Source organism: Kogia breviceps, chromosome 14, assembly GCF_026419965.1.
Source record: "Kogia breviceps isolate mKogBre1 chromosome 14, mKogBre1 haplotype 1, whole genome shotgun sequence".
NCBI classification, from domain to species: Eukaryota; Metazoa; Chordata; class Mammalia; order Artiodactyla; family Physeteridae; genus Kogia; species Kogia breviceps.
In genome coordinates this window covers 60973256-60994423 of record NC_081323.1, presented here as the reverse complement: position 1 = coordinate 60994423, position 21168 = coordinate 60973256, and the positions used below count along the sequence as shown (strand labels likewise).

The window sequence follows — 21168 nt, the reverse complement described above, 5'->3', positions numbered from 1 at the left end:
GAGTCCTTACTATGTGCTGAGCACTGCCCTGTACGCTTTTCTCGAATTGCCTTATTTAATTCCCACGACATCCTTATAAAGTAGGTGGACTTGAGTCTATTTACAGATGAAAAAACAGATGTTCATAGTGATTAAAAGCCTGCCTGGGGCTGTACAGCTAGTAAGTGGCAGATTTGGGGAGTCAAGCCTAGACCTCTGATTCTAAAAGTCCTTGCTGTTTTCATGACATTAGTGGTCCTGAGCTCTGGCAGAACATCACAATCACTTGGGGCTCTCCAACGGCATCAGTGCTTTGTCACCACCCCCCGTATTTATTAGTCTGGGGAGAGTCCAGGGCATGGGAGCTGTGCAGTATTCTGCTTTCCCTTTGTCCCCATCTTTCTTAGCATACAAACAGAAGTGTACGTTGAGGTAGGTAGCAGAAAAGCCCTGAAGATGATGGGGTTCTTCTCCCATGCCTCTTACGGGGGAGGACTCACCTTTCTGGAAGCCAGTGGTGCAGGAAAGCACAGGCGTGTCTTTCTCTTTGCACTGCAGGTGGGCAAGTGGGAGAACCAGACCCTGAGCCTGAGGCACGCCGTGTGGCCCAGGTACAAGTCGTTTTCGGACTGTGAGCCAGACGACAACCATCTGAGCATCGTCACACTGGAGGAGGCCCCCTTCGTCATCGTGGAAGACATAGACCCGCTGACTGAGACGTGTGTGAGGAACACTGTGCCGTGTCGGAAGTTCATCAAAACCAAGTGAGTCCAGGGATGCTGTCGGTTGAATGTTGCCCAATCCTTTACAATAGCCTGTATCACTGATAACAGTGGTATCTCTACAATAAGAATAGAATGTAATATAAAATATACTCTATTATAATAGGTGCATATAAAAATGGATTTTTTAAAAGACCTGGAACTACACCAGGGGGTTTGCGTTCATTTGATTCCAACAACGGCAACACGAGGTGCATGGTTTTGCCCATTTTAAACATGATAAAAACTGAGTTATGAGAAGGTTAAGAAGCACATTCAAAGCCACTCAGCTAGTAGATGGAAGAGGCAGGACTCAAACACTTGTCCATCTGACTCCACCACCATATTCTTAACCAGTATGGTGAATCAACCCTCCCCTTCACTCTTTCCTAGAATAATTATTTCTTTTGTATTTTTCTGGTTGCTCCCTCCCCCAAACCATATCTACCACTTCCTTCCACCCCTTTTCTATTTCCCAGATACAAACTTTTCAGAATTTTCAAAGCTTCTCTCCATTTTGGGGTCAACATCCACCTTACAAGTGACTTTCTTTTTTTGTGTGTGGTACGCGGGCCTCTCACTGCTGTGGCCTCTCCCGTTGCGGAGCACAGACTCCGGACGCGCAGGCTCAGCGGCCATGGCTCACGGGCCCAGCCGCTCCGCGGCACGTGGGATCTTCCCGGACCGTGTCCCCTGCATCGGCAGGCGGATCCTCAATCACGGCGCCACCAGGGAAGCCCACAAGTGACTTTCTGATGTGCTTAAGGTGAAGCTGATCTCCTGGGGATCTCCTCGGTCACCAGCAACCAACCAGCATTGTATCTAAGTCATTTCCTCTTTTATTACGATTGAAGAGGAACTGACATTTTTTATCAGATTCCCCTGGTGAAGGGTTCTCCCTAATCTATAAACCCTTTGGAGACACATAAAGCTTCATGGCCAAGTCCAAGGCCCTGAATTTTGTCTTTGTAATGTAAACATAAACACAAATACCACCCTTGTGGAGGATTCACAAAAGGAAAAAGCCTACCGTTGGATGGAAATCTTTTTTTTTTTTTTTTTCTGATTGCCTCCTTTCACCTGGACAATTCTTGCTTTGCCCTTTAAGTCTTAACACTCCCTCCACAAGCTAAGTTAGTTCTCTCTACTTCCACAGTACCTTGGCTCTGTCTCTATGTCTTAATCCGTTCAGGCTGCTATAACAAATTACCACGAGTGGGCGGCTTAAACAACAGACGTTTATTCCTCACAGTTCTGGAGGCTGGGAAGTCCACGATCGAGGTGCTGGCAGATCTGGTGTCTGACGGAGACCCTCTGGTTTGCAGACAGCTGTCTCCGCCTCACCCGGTAGAGAGCAGAAGGAGAGGAGGCAAGCTGTCCTGCTCCTTCTTATAAGGGCACTACTTTCATTTAGGAGGGTTCCACCCCCGTGACCTAATTACCTCTCCAAATACCATCACATTGGAGATTAGGGTTGCAACATATGAATTTGAGGGGAACATAAACATTCAGTCCGTAACACTCTCTAGCTATCTTTCTCACTTGCTTTATGGCTTACAGTTTGTCTGTATTTCCCCCAGAGTATTATCTGCCTAACTATAGGGAACGTGGCTTATTAATATTTGTGTCTTCAGTGACAAGCACAGAATTTGACACCCCAATGTTGATGACACTTGAACGGAGGGTGAATGGATACTTTTCCTCCCACATTCCAAATTCCAACCTAAGTTCTTATTATACAAGATGCAAATCCCCACGGCTCAGTGCTTTGGATAAAGATAATTTTTTAAGGATATGATTGCTAAATGTATTATGAAGGTGCATTTTGGTTTGGAGACATTTTTTATCAATAAGCAGCATTTTTGGAGTTGAAATTCTGCTGGATTATTCCGTAAATAATCATCAGCCTTTTTTGGAGTCATCAGCCTCTTTGGGGTTGAAATTCTGAATAGACTAGTCAATAAATAAATACACATGAAGCATAGTTTCTGTGTTAGTCACAGTGCTGGGCATGGGGGATGCATCCATGAACTGGGAAGGATCTTGCAGTCAAGGGGTGCACACAGTTAAAAAACTACTCAACCAATAAGGGAACAGGGCAGCTCCACATTAGGATAAACCTCGTGAAGGATCTGAATACGGTGGTGTGATAAGGGAGTCACTTGAGGTATATGGGGTACCTGCAGCTCACACAGGTAAGATTTAAGGTGACAAGTAAAGGAGGAGAAGGAGCCAAACATGTGAAGAACTGGAGAAGAGCCACCCAGCTAGAGGAGCAGGTGCAAAGGCCCTGAGGGAGGAAAGAGATTGGCGAGTTCGGGAAACAGAAGGAAGCCTAGTGCAGTACTTGGAAGTGATGAGCCGGGGGAATGACAGAAGGGGTAATGTGGGAAAGTTGTCAAAGGAGGTTTGGACTTGGGTGAGTGTTCTTTGAGCAGAACTTGGTCAGATGAAGAAAGCAGAGTGGCTGGCACAAAGCAAAGAGTATAAGCCCACTGGGGCACCTCCTTTATGATAACAATAGCTTCTCTGATTCAATAGTGCCAATCAAGTAGGGCATCTTATGCTTCACACTCAGTCATTGGAGATTAAAGTCTTTAAAATCAGAAGACTTGGAGCCGAAAACAATAGATCACCAAGTCCCGAGTCACATTGGTCTGGAGGAAGTGAACCTCCAAATAAATTACTGTCTTTAAAAGAATTGTCTTTTCAACTGAAGAATAGAAACAGATTAACAAGTTCAAATGCACGATTTGGGTTCCTGTGGGAGGGGGTGGCTTGCAATTTTCCTTTTCCCACTTGGTGACATGAGAATCGTACTGTGCTTCTAGGGGAAATTAAAGTCTTTGATTTACCTGAAAGCAATAGAAAATTACTAAGATCCAGTAATCCCAACATTAACACAGATTAGATCAACTGCATTTCCTAAAGGTAATATCTTTGAGGCAGGCTGATTGGTTCCAAAAAGGATTCCTGTTGGACAACATGATTGTGTTTGTTTTCTTGGTGATATTCTTTCAGGGAAAACCCTTTGTCTCTCACTTCTGGTAAATGGTGGAGTCTTGAGGGCACACATCAGTCTTCTAAAAAATCAGGTAGTAGGATATGGGCTGAGAAATCAGACTTTTCTTCTTACCTGTTAGTTGAGTGTTAAGACGTGAAGAGAAAATTCAGGAAAAATTACCTGTTTTGATATGTAGGGATACTGCCAGTTAATCCCCTAAACTGTCAAATCGTTGGTGAAAAGAGAGGAAATATATTTTTAAGCACCTATGTGAGAGATGCTTTAGATACCTTATTTAATATTCCCAACTATCCTGCAAGGTAAGTATCAGCCTTCTCAATGCACAGGTAAGTAAACTGAGGTCTGTGAATGAAGAGACCCATCGAGTTTCCGTGCTTGTCAAGGGCAGACCCAAGATTTGAAAGCAGCTCTGTCTGACTCGCAAGGCACATCCACTGGCCACACTGGGAAATTATAGAGCCAGCGAATTGATGATTTATTGTATCCCTTTCCCCATATTTGTTTTTATGAGTCTCCCTTTCTTTGGGGTGACGGTGGAGAGCAGAGAGATTACATGGGCACCATTTCTCAGATGTTTGGATAGTTGTCATACCCCCTCCACACACACACACACACACACACACACACACACACACACACTCAAGGTTTGTGATAACAAGAAACAGAAGTTCCCAATATGGTCTGTGTTTCCATAACCCCCATGGTAAATTCAACTAGTACACTTTCTGCTTCTTTTTCATCCCGTGTCCCCAGAATCTAGATCCATGTCTTACACAGAGTAGCTGCTCAGTGGATGCTTGTTGGGTGAAAATGCATCAGTGACAACTGGTAACTAGAATACACCTAGTATTAGGGGACATGGAGGGAATAATTAACTCATAAACTGACTGAAGTTCCAGCGAGGTCAAAGAAGCAGATAGGTCACTCTATGGCTATGACCCTGAATCTTAAACCTGGGGTATTTGTAACTCCTGTCCACACTCTCCCGGGAATCTTGACCAGGTGAAGAAAGAGGCTGTAATAGAAGAAGGGAAGGAGCAGAGAGTGAAAGAGCTGCAAGTGGAAAGAGGTGGTAAAGAGGCATCGATGCAAGGCCTGTAGTGGCCAAAAAGAAAAAGAGAGACTTTGATTTGGGCACATTTTTCAAAGAGCCACAGATACCAAGAAGAAAATCATATTTGGACATGCCATTAATTTAATGTACTTAGGACATATTTCTATCATGTTTATGGCAGTTGTAACTCCACCTTGACCCTTTCTGCTCTGGGAAACTGGTGGAGAGAGGGAAAGTCCCTACTTCCTGTTGTACTACAGAGTTAAGTCCACCAGTCGTCATCTGTAAATGCATGCGGATGTGGCCTTCCACAGCACCCCCAGACTGAGGGCAGAAGAGTCTGAGCAGGTTGTCCAGCTTCAAGGCTGGAGAGTGAAGTCTCCATCGTGGTCCTGGCTGGCAGATGCAGGTTGGTTGAGCAGAGCTCAGAGACAGCATAGGAGGGAGCAGTGGTGAAGACAGTGATTCAGGATAGGTGATCTGTGATCCTGAGATAAGGAAAGCATGAAAAAAGCTGTCATTCTGCAACCTACTTCCATTACTCAAAGTTATATTGTCAACTCTATCCATATTCTTGGATATAGATATATACCAATGGTGCTTAATGTGTGTGTGTGTTTATCCAATTATATATGTAGTATATACTCACTGCAGATAATTTTGGGGAAAAAACCCTAAAGATATGAAAAAGATAAAAACCCATTTCTTACCATTCAAAAATAGCTCTGCTTCATATTTCATTGTTTTTCCATCCAGATACTTCATAAGCTCAGCTGTTTTTATATAGCTATGACTATTCTGTATGTATCACTATGTAACCTACTTTCATCATAAGATATGGAAAGGTATTTTCCTATTATCCTGTTAGATTTCCATAAACATCATTTTAGTGCTTGGATAACAATTCGGTATGTAGATGTGTCAACAATGGAATATTGAGGCAGCACATACCCTATGAAATACGTGACTCAGCATCTGAGAGTGGTACTAATGGATGCCCCAGGGCAAGGTGGAACCAAGTGCGTTTCCCAGAGAGGTCTTGATCTTCCTGTAGCAGTTGTTTAAATAGTTTTTGTTATCGCTTGGGAAGACCCCTGTTTCCTTCCCTTTGAAAAGCATTCCTGGTTTTTCTGAGTGTCCTTTGAGTACGACTTTGTCAAGTAAATAAAGCAAAGTGGCTGGCACAAAAGCAACAAGTGTAACCTTGGTAGATTATGATAGTTTTTAAGACAGCAATGCCCTCTGTATTTTAATAGTGCTTTTTCCTGATCAAGGACATTGCTATTTAATAGTGTCACCTTTTACACTTCCTCCACATAGGTAGGGAGGGAAAATGTTATGAATGAGCCTTCATTTGTGAGATGACTCGATCAAGAGACATTAAGTCCACAGACTCAGGCACAGAGTAAACCCCAGGTCTCCTGATTCTTTAGCTGATAGTTCTTAGTTTTCCTCAGCAAGGAGAGTATCTTTCCTAAGTAAGTAAGGCATCCTTTCTTCTTCCCTTTGGTTGCCAACCTCTATTTTCAGTGAAAGGATAAAGCAAAACTCTCCTTGCTCTGAGAATTTCACATCTTCCTCTCCTCCATTTTCCAATAAGTTTTTTATAATTCAGTTTAGATTAGATGACTAAACTCTGATCTAAAGAGGTTGTATGTGTTATAAGCTTTAAAAAACTAAGAGGTAGCAACTCTCATCTGTATAATGGGGCTCTGAATACTGCCTAATTAAGAAAAATGTTGTGAAGATTAATCCAACAATTAGTAGAAAGCATTGATCACAGTGCATGGCAAATAGTAATTACTCAAGAAGCGTTACCTGTTGTCATGATTATTGTCATAATTAAGAACACTTTCTACTTTTGCTGTCGTAAACTCACCGAACGTCCTTGTAAAAGCCGCTTCCTCATTTGGGGCCTCAGTTTCGCATGTGAAAAATAGTAGAAGAGTGTAGGTAATGGCTGTGAACACATTTTCCAGTACTAATACTCCACCACCTTGGGATTTCCTCTACAGCAATTCAACCAATGAGGGCATGAATGTTAAAAAATGCTGCAAGGGGTTCTGCATCGATATCCTAAAGAAGCTTTCGAGAACAGTGAAGTTTACCTATGACCTTTACCTGGTAACTAACGGGAAGCATGGCAAGAAAGTTAACAATGTGTGGAATGGAATGATCGGTGAGGTAAGTTATCTTTTCATCCCAAGGGCCCTCATTCAGACTTAGGGCCCAAGGTCCTCAGGGATGGTGGGAAGGATAAGTAAAGGGACGGTTCTTTTTCTTGCCTCGTGTCCAGGTGGTCTATCAACGGGCAGTCATGGCAGTTGGCTCACTCACCATCAACGAGGAACGTTCTGAAGTGGTGGACTTCTCTGTTCCCTTTGTGGAGACAGGAATCAGTGTCATGGTTTCCAGAAGCAATGGCACTGTATCACCTTCTGCTTTTCTAGGTATGTGAACTTCACAGTCACTGTTTCTTTCCGACGAGGAATTATAGGTATTTTGTCTTGTTTGCTCGAAAGACAGGACCGGATGGGACCTAGTTCCGTTCCAGGTAACCACGTCAGCATGTTGAAAGCATGTTGCATTTGAATTACCCCAATTTTCCCCCAGTTAACATCTTCCATTTATCTTTAACGTGGAAATAGCTGCTAAAAATATAATCGCATATTCAGATACCACCCTTGATAGTGTAGAATATAGATTAGTAGATATATTGCTTAGAGCCTTGAAAGCATTTAAAAAATAAACCTGTCTGTCCACAGTTAATTTAAATCAGCTCATAAACTTTTATTTAGCAGCCACATACCCATCCTCCACCCTCACTAGAATGACAGTCATTTATTTACTGGATGTAAGAGTAAAAATAATGAAGACTGTGCCATGATTTATACCAGTACTCTGATAAACAAAACAGAAGCAGTCTGAAGAGGATACACTGTTTTAAAATTAATGGAATCATATTTTAAATGTGACTATTCTTTAAGCTGAATGGTTTATAAGAGAAGAAATTCTTCTTACTCTCCTTTTAACTGTTTCCTAGATTTATGTTTTTACACAAAAGGTTTTTATTTTTTAAAGCAAGGTAGTTCTGTTTTATTCTCTCATCTGGTTTTCTTTAGCAGCTATGCATTAGGTAGCTTGGCTCATATAGCTGAAACTGCATGGAACATAGCCAAGCACTTTTAATTTTTTCTTTAAAGGAAATCATTGTGTTGAGTGTTTTGTCATCATAAATAGTTTTTGATAGTGACTGTCTTGAAGATCATGGGATTCAGATCAACTTCCCCTTGGCATTCCCATGTCAGTGGGTTTGTCCCAAACTGGGAAGGTTAAGACAAACATTGACCCCTAGAAGGAAACTGCGGGAGAGAGTGAAAACAGTTAGATTAGGGTCAACTGAATTTCTTACATTTTTCCAAAGACAAAAAAAACTCTGTTTATTAGAGAACTAAAACTGCAGACTAGGGCCCATTTGTGGATGCCAGCTCCAAGCCCATAGCCTTACTCTCCCACTGTCTTCATTTGTATGTGGTCTTAGCATCCAGTGAAGCATTCTATGCTTCATTCTCATGAGTGAAATGTTGACTAACAGGATTTTGGATACTGCCTTACTCACAGAGACATATGGATTTACTGTTTTCATTTTCGATAATCCATTTAAGCTGTTGAAATCCTTACCACTCACTGGATTTGATTTTGCACTCGCTTCAATTTTTGTAACCTTTGTTGGAGTAATGTGGACCTTGAGAAATACACACCTCACTGTGTTCTTTCTGTGCCTGTGTCTGATATGGGTAACGATGCCCATATCTTAATAAGGGAGCCTCACTGGATCATGAAAAATACTGCTTACTGATACTGACAACACAAGCAGAATGTCAATAATTATTGGATATACTCTCACTCATAGTCACTCCTAATCGTCTTTTTCCCCATCCCCTATTGGAACCTTTAACAGAGGTCTTTGGTCCTAGAGGTTGGAGGAAGGGAGTTCGTGGAAGAAATGGAAAGAGAAAGTTGTCCACTTACCTTCTTAGTGAGCTAGAGAGAACTTTTCGTCCAGTTCAATCAAAGAGGAAAAATATATCCATTGATTTGTCTCGTAAATATGAGTCACTGATACTGAATCTGGCCTCAACCCAGTTTCCCTAGATTTTTATCTTATCTGCGTTAGTAGAACATTTCCATAAAAGTCAAGTATTTTTGCTAAATTTAGCTAAACATCTTTCCCCCCTACTCTTCCTACTGTATCTTTAAGAATAAAATAAATTGTGGCCAGAGAAAGCTATTTTCAAAGCTGTTTTTACACAGAAGGCTTAATATTTTTCCTAGTCACTAAATTACATCCCTATTCGATTGACTGTGCACCCCCTTATTTGCGGTCATTATCTGCAGGTTTTGAAAGTCATAATGAACCATGCTAAGCTACATTTTTCCATTCACTGGCTCAGTCATCTGGAAGAGCCAAACATTCAAAATCTGATTGCATTGTTCTTCATTATTTCCTATTCTCCCTCCTCCACAAAATCCATTAACTCATCGGAAACACTTGAAGGTAATGCCTCTGAGCTTTTGTGTAAAAATGTAACCAGCGACTCTTCAAGGACAGAGATGACGTCTCTGGCAATATTTCCATTCAGTTAATTCTTAAGACTTTCCAAGTAGGTTGGAGTCTTTGATCCAAAGAAACGATGAGCTGGAGTCTCTTCTAGATTAAAGTTCCTTCATGGACAGATGTTGAATCTGTTGAATCTGTCCAGTAGAGGATGTAATCCAGAGCTATCTAAAAATATTTCTGGGTCACATCTTAGACACTACAGACAGTAGCTCATCATTGTTCTAATGACTTTCTTTGTTGTGGGGTGTGTGTGTGTGTGTGTGTGCGTGTGGTGTCTGGGAATAGCCATCCTTCATGGCACTCATAGGTACCTAACTTACTAAAACCAGAATACTACAGCAGAATCTCTCTGCCATCCTCACAAGTCAAGGGACAGATGTTGTCACTTCGAAGTGAGAAAACATCTGGGATCAGTTTCTTGATCAGTTTCCATCTGATATTCTGACCAGTTAGTGACTAGGATACATCAAATGCCCAGTGAAGTCCACTGAAGACTTGCAGATTCTGACATGTGAGTACAAGAATTCAGTAAGGATTTCCCCTAATATTTTTAATAATGTCATCATAACCTGCAGAGAAAAGGAGTTATCAGATTAATAAGTGTGAGTGTTTTAAACTAGAATGCCTTTTTCAGGACCCTGGACAGCACACCACCACCACCAATTCTGGCTTTAACCGTGGAACCAAGCAGCTATTCCATTTAATTTATTATGTGTATGCAGTGTGCAAAGCACACCACCAAATACTTTACATGTATATGCCCCTTTACTCATTACAATGATCCTCCTCTGCTGAGACACACTATGCCATCAACACATCCAACTTGGAGAATTACTTTAACATCTCTATTTTTGAATATTAAGTAATTTTTGATCTCCTAATTATTCATTTCTTTCTCCTGGATACACCTTACTACCAAATTGCTGTGATTTCAGGGACACGATATTGTTTGTAGTCAAGTTAAATTTAACTAAGATAAATTTCAGTTTTAGTCTCATTGGTTTCTTTGAGCTCATCTTGGCTTATTTAAGTCAAGTAAGTTGTCTTGGTACCTGTTGCTTCTTAAAGTATTTGCACTATCAAAACTGCATTACAAAGTGTTCCTTCAGGTTTTAAAATTATCCAATATCGTTAAAGCTTCAGACATATTAGTTTCTTGTTATATGTTAAGCTCATTACATTGGAATTTGTGATGAACTCTAGCTGTGTTAGGTAGTCACAGACTTTAATAAAAAGGTGGACTGCTATCAGCCTAGTTCTTTATTATTATTACTAGCTTCATCAGAAAAAAAACAATTTAAAAATAATAAAATGTGTACTATTCGAGAGGTATTATTGGGCTTCTTATATTTTATTCTTAGAAAATGTTTGCTCATGATGAAAAGGATTATAAGTTCATTGGTGTCCAAGGGCAGTTTCTTCCCAATGATGCAATCAAGGTGGAGCTATGTTCATTTAAAAAATTTTAGTCTCTGTTGATTTTCTAGCAAATCTATGTCATACGTGGATAAAATGGCTCCTTTCAGCTCACTTTCATGTCCTCAATCAGTTTGAATAAAAATGTTAATTTGTTTTACATAGTATCTCTTACCTTTCTAAAGTAATCTAAGATTTAGAACCTTGTGTCTTGGCCTGCCCTTCTGAGACACCCACATGAAAATGAACTGATGAAAACTATTTTTAGGGGAAATAACCATCTATCCATCTACTACTTCATTGCCTCTACCTTTAAACGATGCGTTTTCGTTGAATTCTCGTGTGAATGTGATATCCTCAAATGACTTTTCAATTGCGTTTAACCATTACCAACCTCGACAAGATTTTTAAATTGTAGAGATCTCATCCGTCCGAAGCAGAAGGTGAAATGGAGAGAGTGATAGTACTGGGGGCAGACTATGACATTCCAATATTCCTGTCAATCCCGCGATTTTACGATCCTTTTCTACCAGGTTATAATTCTCCCTTTACTTCTAGAATTCCTGCACGTCCTCCCTCCAGCATGTCAAGATGAAAATGAAAATAAAAATAAAACTCATGCTGATTGGCAGGTGCCTTATGTTTGACTATTTGAATCTAGTCTTGTTTCTCTTTAGCTTTGGTCCCCTGGATGATTCTATAATTACAGAGGACCCTGTAGCCTCTTTGTTTGCATTTTAACTTTCTCCCTTGGTCTTACCATTATAATTTGTCTTTATTATCCTTGACCTGATTTGTAAAATGTCATATGCTTTTCTGTTTCTATCCTATGATGTGCATTCTTATAAAATACATCACATATTTTGTAGAATAGAGAATGATTTAAATGTATGAATAAGCAATGACTAGCTTCCTTTGAATGATCAGATTCACATCGGAGTGGGTTTCTCGGTGAGTCTGCAAATGGGCCGCTAGGCTTCCTGCTAGCCCTGGTTGTGAGGAGGCGCTCACTGACCATGTTCCCGTCCCTCTGGCCTGTTTATCCGCAGAACCATTCAGCGCCTCCGTCTGGGTGATGATGTTTGTGATGCTGCTCATTGTATCCGCCATAGCTGTTTTCGTATTTGAATACTTCAGTCCTGTTGGATACAACAGAAACTTAGCCAAAGGGAAAGGTGAGACTAGCTTCATAAGCATGATTCAAAGTCAATGCTATGTAATTTACTTTCAATGAAGAGTTCAGATTTAGAACACATTATCCTATGTTGCCTTGCCGTACCGTCGTATACATCATGCTGGGTCATTGATATTACTTGCAGTGCCATACAAGTATGGGTTATTCCCTGCGACTGAAAAGAAGGATAAAACTTAAAAATGAGACATTTTAACCTTGCTGTAATGTGGAGTCAATAGTTAAGTGAAAAACTACTGATATTTGCTGAGAAAGCATATTTGAAAACGTTTCCTGGCAGTTTTCAAAATGTGCATCAAAACAAATGTTAAAACTACTAGTGAGTCTCAACTTCAGTCTGTGCAAAGGAAATGGTTTTATAGAATCTAGGTTAAGAACATTCTCCAAACTACCGAATCATGCTCACATTCGTTTGATGATAAATATATAAATATATGATAAAATGGTAACTTTCCCCAAACAGTTATGTTTTCCTCTTGACAGTGCCTGACCTTAGTGCATTGTACTTGATAAAGTGGCTATCAGTAAGTAGAAAATTGAATTGGGATGCATTCATTGGCCATAACATTTTAAGAGGCTCCCACACGAACCATATACATAAACACATTACACAATTTCGAGTGATTTTTTTCTCAATGCACAACACATTCTAAGTAGATGGTATCAGAAGGGTGCCAGGACGAAATCTCTTTCCTGAAAAATGACTTTAGATGGTGGAAGACGGCATATCTGCAAGGCACAGTTATTCAAAAACAAGGCACTTTAATTTGCCATATGTTCTTTTTGCTTGGAAGATTCAATATTGGAAAGAGCCAGCAGGTCACGGGGATCTATTGGGAACTTAGTTTTACTGAAATCCTCCCGCTTCTCCTTAACCACTGAAGAACAGTGGTTACCACATAAACCACCTACCGTCAACCAAATGTAGTTAAAATGCCACAAGTAATCATGTTGTGTTTAAGTGGGAGAGTTGCCAGCATTTCATTAAATGGGTAATGTAATTAACTAGTAAGAAGCTTTCCAACAGAGTGCGTCCCGAGGCAGTGTTCTATGGGTGATCATACTGCAGGAGAGTAGATATTTACGTTTGCAAAATCAGAGCTTGTGTTGTTTGTGAACTCGTGCGTTTATTTGATGAACATTTCCAGAGTACCTGGTACCGGAGCAGGGGTTAAACGTGGTAAATGGGATGGAGATTTCCTCATCCTCGGGCAACAGCGAATTTAGTTGTGGAGACAACACGTAAACATATAAATGAATAATCACAGATTGTAATAAATCTCAAGAAGAAGGGAGAAAAACCACAGTGAAGTGATGGGATATGGGCGCTTCTTAAGTATGATGGTCAAGCAGGGAAGGGCTTTAGGAAGAGATGATGCTTGAGTTGAGACCTGAAGGATGAGAAGGGTTCAGTCCTATGAAAAACTGAGGGAAAAGCATTTCATGCAGAGGGAACAGCAGATACAAAGGCCTTGGCATGGGATCAATCTTGATATGCTCAAGAAACAGAAAAATTATGAGTAAGTGAGGTAGACAGTGGTATAAGATGAAGTCAGAGGGATAGGCTGTTGACCGTGGTAAGCATTTCAGATTTTCTTCAAAATACAATGGCAGGGAAGAGGCAGAATGCAAACCTGTACGGTGTGGAAAGGTCACTTTCTATCTGTCTGTCAAGACGATGGGAGGGGTGGCTGCAGTGGAAGGAGGGAGACCAGTTAGGAAGGTGGTACAGTTTCCCAAGAGAAAGAATTGCAGTGTTTTGGACTTGGATGGAGAGAATGGAGATGGAAAGAGTGGATACATTTGAAATGTATCTTGGAAGTTAGAAAACTATCCAAAGGCCACCACGTGCAATAATTTCTCCTTTGGCTGAAGCACACACTATTGTGCAGGAAGGAACCTAGCATGCAAACTCCTTCCATCACCTGGAGGCTTTTTGTTTTCTGCTCATCCGCATGTAAAAACCCTCAGGAAATGACAGCTACTTATTTCCTTGCACAAAATAGCTTTCTGTTACATCTCATTGTCCTTTATGGGGAAAATTATATGACCCGGTAATAGTCTTCATGAATCAGGAATTCCCAAACGTCTTGGACAGCTCCCTGCAACTGCCCATTTCTGATTCCCAAATAGCTGTCACTTCTGATCAACATGCATCCCTAATAAAATGAAGTAGTTCATGAAGTTTACTGGATTGACCCTTATTTTTTACTAAGAATTCTCAGCCTCTCGGGAATAAGCCCAGAAGATCATAAAATTAGGCAAAGAAAAAGAGGAGAGCTTGAGACTGAGAATAATAGAATTAGTTGCCTTCTCTCTAATGTGTTGTATATGGATATTGTAAGTATTGCGATAGCCTGAATTTGGCCTCCCATGTGCGGAAAGCTTGCTTCCCAACTAGGCTCTCTGCCCAGAACTTCATAACTTCCATCAATCTGGATTCACTGCTGCCACTTTATTTATTGCCCACTCTGTGTGCATGGCCAACTGAAGTCTAAGTAGATCATTTTTTTCATATCTTCATTTACTTAAATGACATAAAAACCTTCTGTTAAAGGAAGACCCTTTTTCCCATGAAATGAGGGCATAAATTGATTTTTTCCCCTTGCACGAAAACAGATTTGAAAGCTCTAACATGTGTGTTTTACAGCCTGCATATTCCCCTGCCCAATAAATTTTGGCATATTGTTCTGCCTCTTTAGTTAAGTCTGTTGCAAGGAGCACTTAAGAATCTTTTAAAAAAAAAAAAAAAAGAAGAATCTTAAGAACACGCTGAGGGAGAAAAAGTGCTGTGATATCAGAGTTCATTTTCCATGACCCTGCAACCAAATATCTTCCATCTGTAAAGTGTTAGAAGAATTAAGCTCTATTGTTCTGTTCCTTAATGTCTCCATTTGGAGAGTGTTTTAGTTTGGTTTAATTCCTACATTGTGCACATCTTAGTTTGAACAGGAGCCATTGCTAGGAACAATCAGATTAGAATATCAAGCATCAGTCCCTCTGGATTGCATGGTTCTTATAAGTACGAAAGCACATCTGACGAATACTGAAGCAGCCCCCATGCACATGTTTTTGTAAGGCTCTGCTTCCCCAAATGGAAATCAAATCCACATTTAAAACAGGTCATAACACTACTTCTAATTCAAACTCATGTTTTGCATAACCATTTTCTTCCTCCCTCCCTCCCTCTCTCCCCCTCCCTTCCTTTTTTTCCCTTTCTTTCTTTTTCTTTCTTTCTTTCTTTCCTTCCTTCCTTCTTTCTTTTCTTTCCTTCCTTCCTTCTTTCTTTCTCTTTCTTTCTTGTTCTTTCTTTCTTTCTTCCTCCCTCCTTCCCTCCCTCTCTCTCTCTTCCTTTCTTTCTTTCTTTGTCTTTTTAGAAATGTGGCAAAAGCCAGGTATATAGAAATGTGGGAAGAATGCTGATTTTTAAAGAAAAAGGGACTCATTGTGGTGGTGGTTCTGGGGCAGTGATGGGACACACTATGATATAAGTCCGTCTTCTGGCAGCCTTCAGTGTTGCTGGAGCCACTGCATAGTATCAAACACTCACAAGTGTGCATTTTGAGGAGGTGCTGAGAATGTCCTTCCTGTCATTTGCAGCACCCCATGGGCCTTCTTTTACGATTGGAAAAGCTATATGGCTCCTTTGGGGCCTGGTGTTTAACAACTCCGTGCCTGTCCAGAATCCTAAAGGGACCACCAGCAAGATCATGGTGTCCGTGTGGGCCTTCTTTGCCGTCATATTCCTGGCCAGCTACACGGCCAATCTGGCTGCTTTCATGATCCAGGAGGAGTTTGTGGACCAAGTAACTGGCCTCAGTGACAAAAAGGTAAGGTCACTTTGCTTTCCTCTCTGCCTGAGGGGTTGATCTTAAACGCTCTCCCCTCAGAGGAAGTAAATCAGGCTCCTATCATCCAAACCCATCAACTCTAAAGCACAGAATCAGAGGATTTTCTTTTTCCTCTTAACTCAAATGGGCATATTTCAAAAAGTTTCAGGAACAGAAGCTTAAGCTTATCTCTCCTAAGTCTTAAAGTGTCCAGATCTAATTTGGAAACGTAGTTTCCCCCGTGGTCGTTTCTCATATTTATATGATTGTGTTGGTGATGCTTACTGAGGTCTGTGACTCATGTTACAGCTTAGGCTGGAGCTCATCTTGCCAAGGAGAGTATGATGCTGAGGAAGATCCATTAGCCTTGGATCAGGAGAAACGTGGGGTGAAGTGGGATGCTCTCGGCTGTAGGTACCTCCTAGTTTCGTGACTTTGTATGAGTGTCTTACATGCTCCATGCCTTGGATTCTCTGACTTGAAAACAAAAGTCCTCTGTAAGCCCTACCAAGAGACAAAACTGACAGCTCCTTTTCACTATGTAGCCAATCAGCCCCATTGCCAGCACTCCTGGCTCACCTGAACTTTCTTCAAGGGACGCAAAAAGAGCAGGGAGGTTTTTCATTTCCCACCGGTTCCTTTTACTCAGACTCACCTTCAATCCTCCCTCCTGGGGCTGTGCTTCCCACCTCAGGGAGATGGGAGTGTTAACACCTGCTCTCTCCATTCTCCGCTGCCATGTAACGAAGTTTGCAGGGTGTGAGTAGCTATTCAGAAACGTACAGGGAGGAAGAGGTAAACTGGGTATATCCTCCTATTGAAATTTTAGTTTCAGGAAACAAACCCTGACTTGCTAAGCTCAGCAGTGTGGGGACTGCAGCACTTCAAAGATTTTCTGTCTTGTATGTGGGGATAATTTGTCTCTTTATAAAATCTCACTATCATATCTTATTGGCATGAGTCTACATATATCCTTTCAGCATTCATCAGCAGACTGCTGAATAGAAAATCAGCCCATGAAAAGACGTAACAGCTTATCCGTGATTTACACGGTGGTTGAAAGAGGTACAGAGAGGCCTGTCATCAGAGAGAAGGTGAGGGGTTGGGGTGAGTCACCGTCACAAAAGCGCCACCAACCTTATGAGCAGTTGGCCTCTCTGATGGCTCCTCCTTGGAAATGCCACTTGAGTAGATACCACTCTCTGCATCATGGTGACAAAGCCCTGTATTATCTGGCCCATCCCCCCACGTCCCCTCCCCCTCGCTTGCTGAGGCCCTCTCTCTGTTCCTTAGACACTCCACGTGTATTTCCACCACAGTGCCCTTGCACTTGCCATGTCCTCTGCCTGGAATGTTCTTCCCCCTTTATTCTCATGGCCGGCTTCTCCTTGACTTTCAACTTTTAGGGAAACTATCACCTCTTGGGAGAGTCTTCCTGGTCACCATGGTGAACTTGGCAGCCTGAGCTTGTGCTCCCATGAAACTTAAATTCCAGTAGGAAGAAATAAACAACACACAAGTAAATGCAATGGAGAAGAAAATTCCAGGCAGGAATAAGTGCTGTAAAGGAGATAAAACTGATGAGATTAAAATTGACTTGGAAGAAGGGGATGTCAGGGTTATCTGGCCCTTAGTAGATGCTCAGTGCACACTTGTTGATTGAACAAGAAATGCATAGTGTGTTGGATGCTGTGGGCACCCCGCCTGGGGCCTAGGATCCCTTTCTCAGTTCTGTGTGCCCAGCCTCACCTTTGCTGACAAAGGTTCATACCAGGGACCTTCAGAGGATGATTACCTTGGGGCACTGAAATGGTAAATGCCTGGATATTTTTATGTCCCCCAAATCTTTCAGTTGCCTGTAACCAATGGCTAACCAGTGTGAGAGTACAAAAGCCCAGCTGTTCTGTTGCTTCTAGGCAAACTCAGAGGTGCAGTTTACTCTCCAGAGCTCCCTGCAGGATCAGGCTGAGGCTGAGACTTTGCTCATAATCACACCCTTGGTTGGCTTCCTCACCTTCCCTAACCTTCTTCCCCCATGTCCTTCCTGGTTTCTCCTGGAGCCTTTCCTTCATAAATCATGCTCACCCAATTCCTCGGCTCACCTAAAGCACTTGGCATATGGGAGGCAGCAGAGAAAGCCCTACACTCAGAGTCAGGGAAGTTGGGTTCCTTTTCCTCTCTGCCACATACTACCTGTGTGATGCCTTTATTTTGTGTAACCTTGCTGTGCCTCCTAGTTCCTCTCTGAACATTTGGGAATCATCGTTGTTGTAAGGATGGAAGGAGGCTGCACATGTGAATGTGCCCGGTAGCCTGTAACCGTTATGCGATTCCATCACGTCATGGGAGCAAATGTACAGTTCCTAGAATAAGTGACCAGAGATAACATTGGGAGCAGTGGGAAACCAAGTTTTGGATGAGAAGATTCTTCAAGAAAGGAGCTGGCAGCATATTTTGCTTTTTGTTGCTACTTTCAACAGCAAGGGGGAAAAATCCCTTGCTACCTAGTTTTGGGTCTAATAACATGACTGCTTGTGGGAAAACTAATTAGAAACACTAATAATTAGACTGACCTTCTCTGATTTGGAAACATCTAGTAACAGATACCATATCCTCATGAGATACAGCTCAGTTTCCATGCTCAGAGTGTTAGCAGCAAGCTCTTTTAATTAAATGTTTGATACAATTAGATGAACAGCAAAATTCTTAGAGTAAATAAGCTAAATGCTCCCAGAAGATTAATGGCAAGTACACCAAGAAAGTCTGCAAAATAAAATCTATATTGAATCAATTTATTTTAATACTGTACACAAGTGTTCTTTTTTTTTTTTCTTTCTTTCTTTTCATCATGAATACCTACGTAACAACTCAGGTTTATAATACTTTTAAGCCATTTGCATACTTGCTGTGAAAGAATCACCTTTGGAGCCCATGGTGTGCTCAGATGAGCTTGCGGTTAAATTATTTGTAGGTGAATTCATGGGTAGATGCTCCCCTAGGAATTATTAAAGAAGTTGGAATGTTGGTGGCGCCCCTTTCCAAAATGTTGGGTGTTACTGTGGTTGGTGAAATCCATCCCTGGGAGGCAGACTAATGTAGTGGGAAAAGCAACACCGTAGGGGTCAAATGGATCTGGATTCAAATCCTGACCTTGCCATATAGTAGTTGTATGGCCTTCCGTGTGTCAGTATCCCCACAGCTTAATTTCCTGATAGAGGGGGTTTAATACCATTCTGGCAAGCTTGATATGAGGATTAGGAATAATCCTCACATCGTGCCTGGAACATAGTAGATAATCCTATTATAAATGGTATTTCTTCCCTCAACCCTTCTCCCACCCCCCTCCACTACCTCTCCCCTCTCCTCTTCATCTCCCTCCTCTCCCTCCTCATGACCATCACTATTGCCTAATTCGAGCCATTCCTCACTCCTGGGGTCTGAAATATTATTGCACTGAGTTGGCCTTTTGTGACAGCAATAGAGGAAATTCGGGGAATGTACCTTGTGGATGAGCCCATAAATGTGTTCTCGTGGAGTTGTGCTGGGTGAGCCTCGTCCACCATTCTCATTGGTTGAACGGAGGCCTCTGAGCCTCTCCTCCCTCTTAAGGACCACAGCAGTTTGATGTTACATCCAGAAGCATGTGGAGCTCACCAGTGGGAGAAGACCTTACTAGAAACAGGGGCTGTAGTAGCCAGACATTCCTTACTTATGTCCACAGAAGATAGATATTTTTAATAATTGTGTATTTTTTGGTTCATAAGAGAAATAAAGAAATGTCCTGATTAATTGCTGCATTTTTCCTGAAGTTTTACTTCCCAGACCTGTATCTCTACTTTGTCCATCATAATGCACTTGCTATGACTTATTCTCTGGAATGACGCTCAGGCCTGTCCACATACCAAATGGAAAAAAAATGTAGAATACAATCCTCTGATCTTCTGTTCTCTACATTGGAGGGAAACTGGATCCTTTATTTGACTGAAGTCACGCTGGGTAACAACAGGTGATGAGGTGATGTTTATCAAGCGTTAGGGGATGGCATTAAACACTCTAAGTGCAAAAGCAATCTTCAGTTTCCAGATGGAGAAACAGAGGCTCAGAGAGATTAAGCAACTGCCCCAAATGTCTCAGTTCCAAAGTAGCGGATGAAAAGCCCAAGGCCAGGTGCAGCCAGTTAATATGAACCATGAGGGCAACCTTGAGAGAGAAGCTGCGAGGAGTTCTGCTGACTCTGGGCTTCGTATTATGTTGCCCTGTGGGTCTTGTTGATGGGGGAGACCTCTGCACCACCCCTTCCCGCACTGGAGCCCACATTCGTTTCTTCCTGCTTTTGCACGCGGAACTCTCTGGGAGAAAGTTGCATCAGAAATCATTCCCCTAAGAAACACAGAATGTGCCCTTGACACTAGGCCCTGGGATTCCGGCGATGAGTCATCCTTGCCTCTTAACTATTTTTCACACTGTAGGTCATGACTCTTTAGGGAGTCATGAAATTAATTTAAGAGCTGTGGCCATTAAAATAGGAGATCACCATGGATTACATCAGAGTACATCCTAAGTAGAAAGTGTGTGTTTACAGGGTGGAGATGGAAGATGTATTGTGAGTCATGCTTTAAAAAGTTTGACAGCCTTTAGTTGAGCGGGAAAGGTTCCTAGGTCTGGGTGCCAGGCTGAATTTAGTGTGGGTGAGGGTACAGTCAAGGCCAGAGACGTGTGGAAATTCATCACCGAGGCTGAATCTCTGTCTCTATCGCTGTGCAAACCAAACTCAGGGAAGTAAGGGAATCTAAAAGAGCTGCGTGTCTCCTCTGCTACAGATGGTGAGTGAAGGGGAAGGCAGTTAGGCAAATAGGCCATCAGATGTCTCGGGGAGATCGGGAGCGGCTGCTACAATGACTAGATTTATGAGCAGTGCTGCTGCCTCTGTGGCCCTGAGCAGACAGCTGCTGTGCAAACGGGACTGGGCTGGTGCCCCCCACCCCCTTTTAGGTGGTGAGTTGAGGCACTGCTTGCCTGAGTGAGTGCAAAGAGCATTTGCTGTTCACACACACACACTTGGACGTATACACGCGCTCCCATCACAAGGTGCCCAGCAGGAGGATCTCATTTGGACGATGCATGGCCACTTCCCCCAAATCCAGTTATGGCTGCTTATTAGGCAGCAGCATGCCTAATTTAAGGGGAGCAATCTTCAACTGGAAAGTTTAATTAACAGTGAAAAGAAGTGTGAGTCTAGAAAAAAGAATAGTGTTTTTGATTAGCCTGACGCTTGGGTAAACTTGGACAC

At 42.0% G+C, this 21168-nt stretch overlaps 1 protein-coding gene across 1 annotated transcript in view; it reads left to right on the top strand.

Moving 5' to 3' along the window:
* GRIN2A (glutamate ionotropic receptor NMDA type subunit 2A) overlaps positions 1-21168 on the top strand; it is a 365357-nt gene that overhangs the window by 279839 nt on the left and 64350 nt on the right. The window contains exons 6-10 of the mRNA XM_059038424.2: positions 538-743; positions 6835-7003; positions 7116-7269; positions 11906-12031; positions 15649-15878. Coding sequence (XP_058894407.1) covers positions 538-743; positions 6835-7003; positions 7116-7269; positions 11906-12031; positions 15649-15878 — 885 coding nt within the window. The remainder of the gene's footprint in view (positions 1-537; positions 744-6834; positions 7004-7115; positions 7270-11905; positions 12032-15648; positions 15879-21168) is intronic.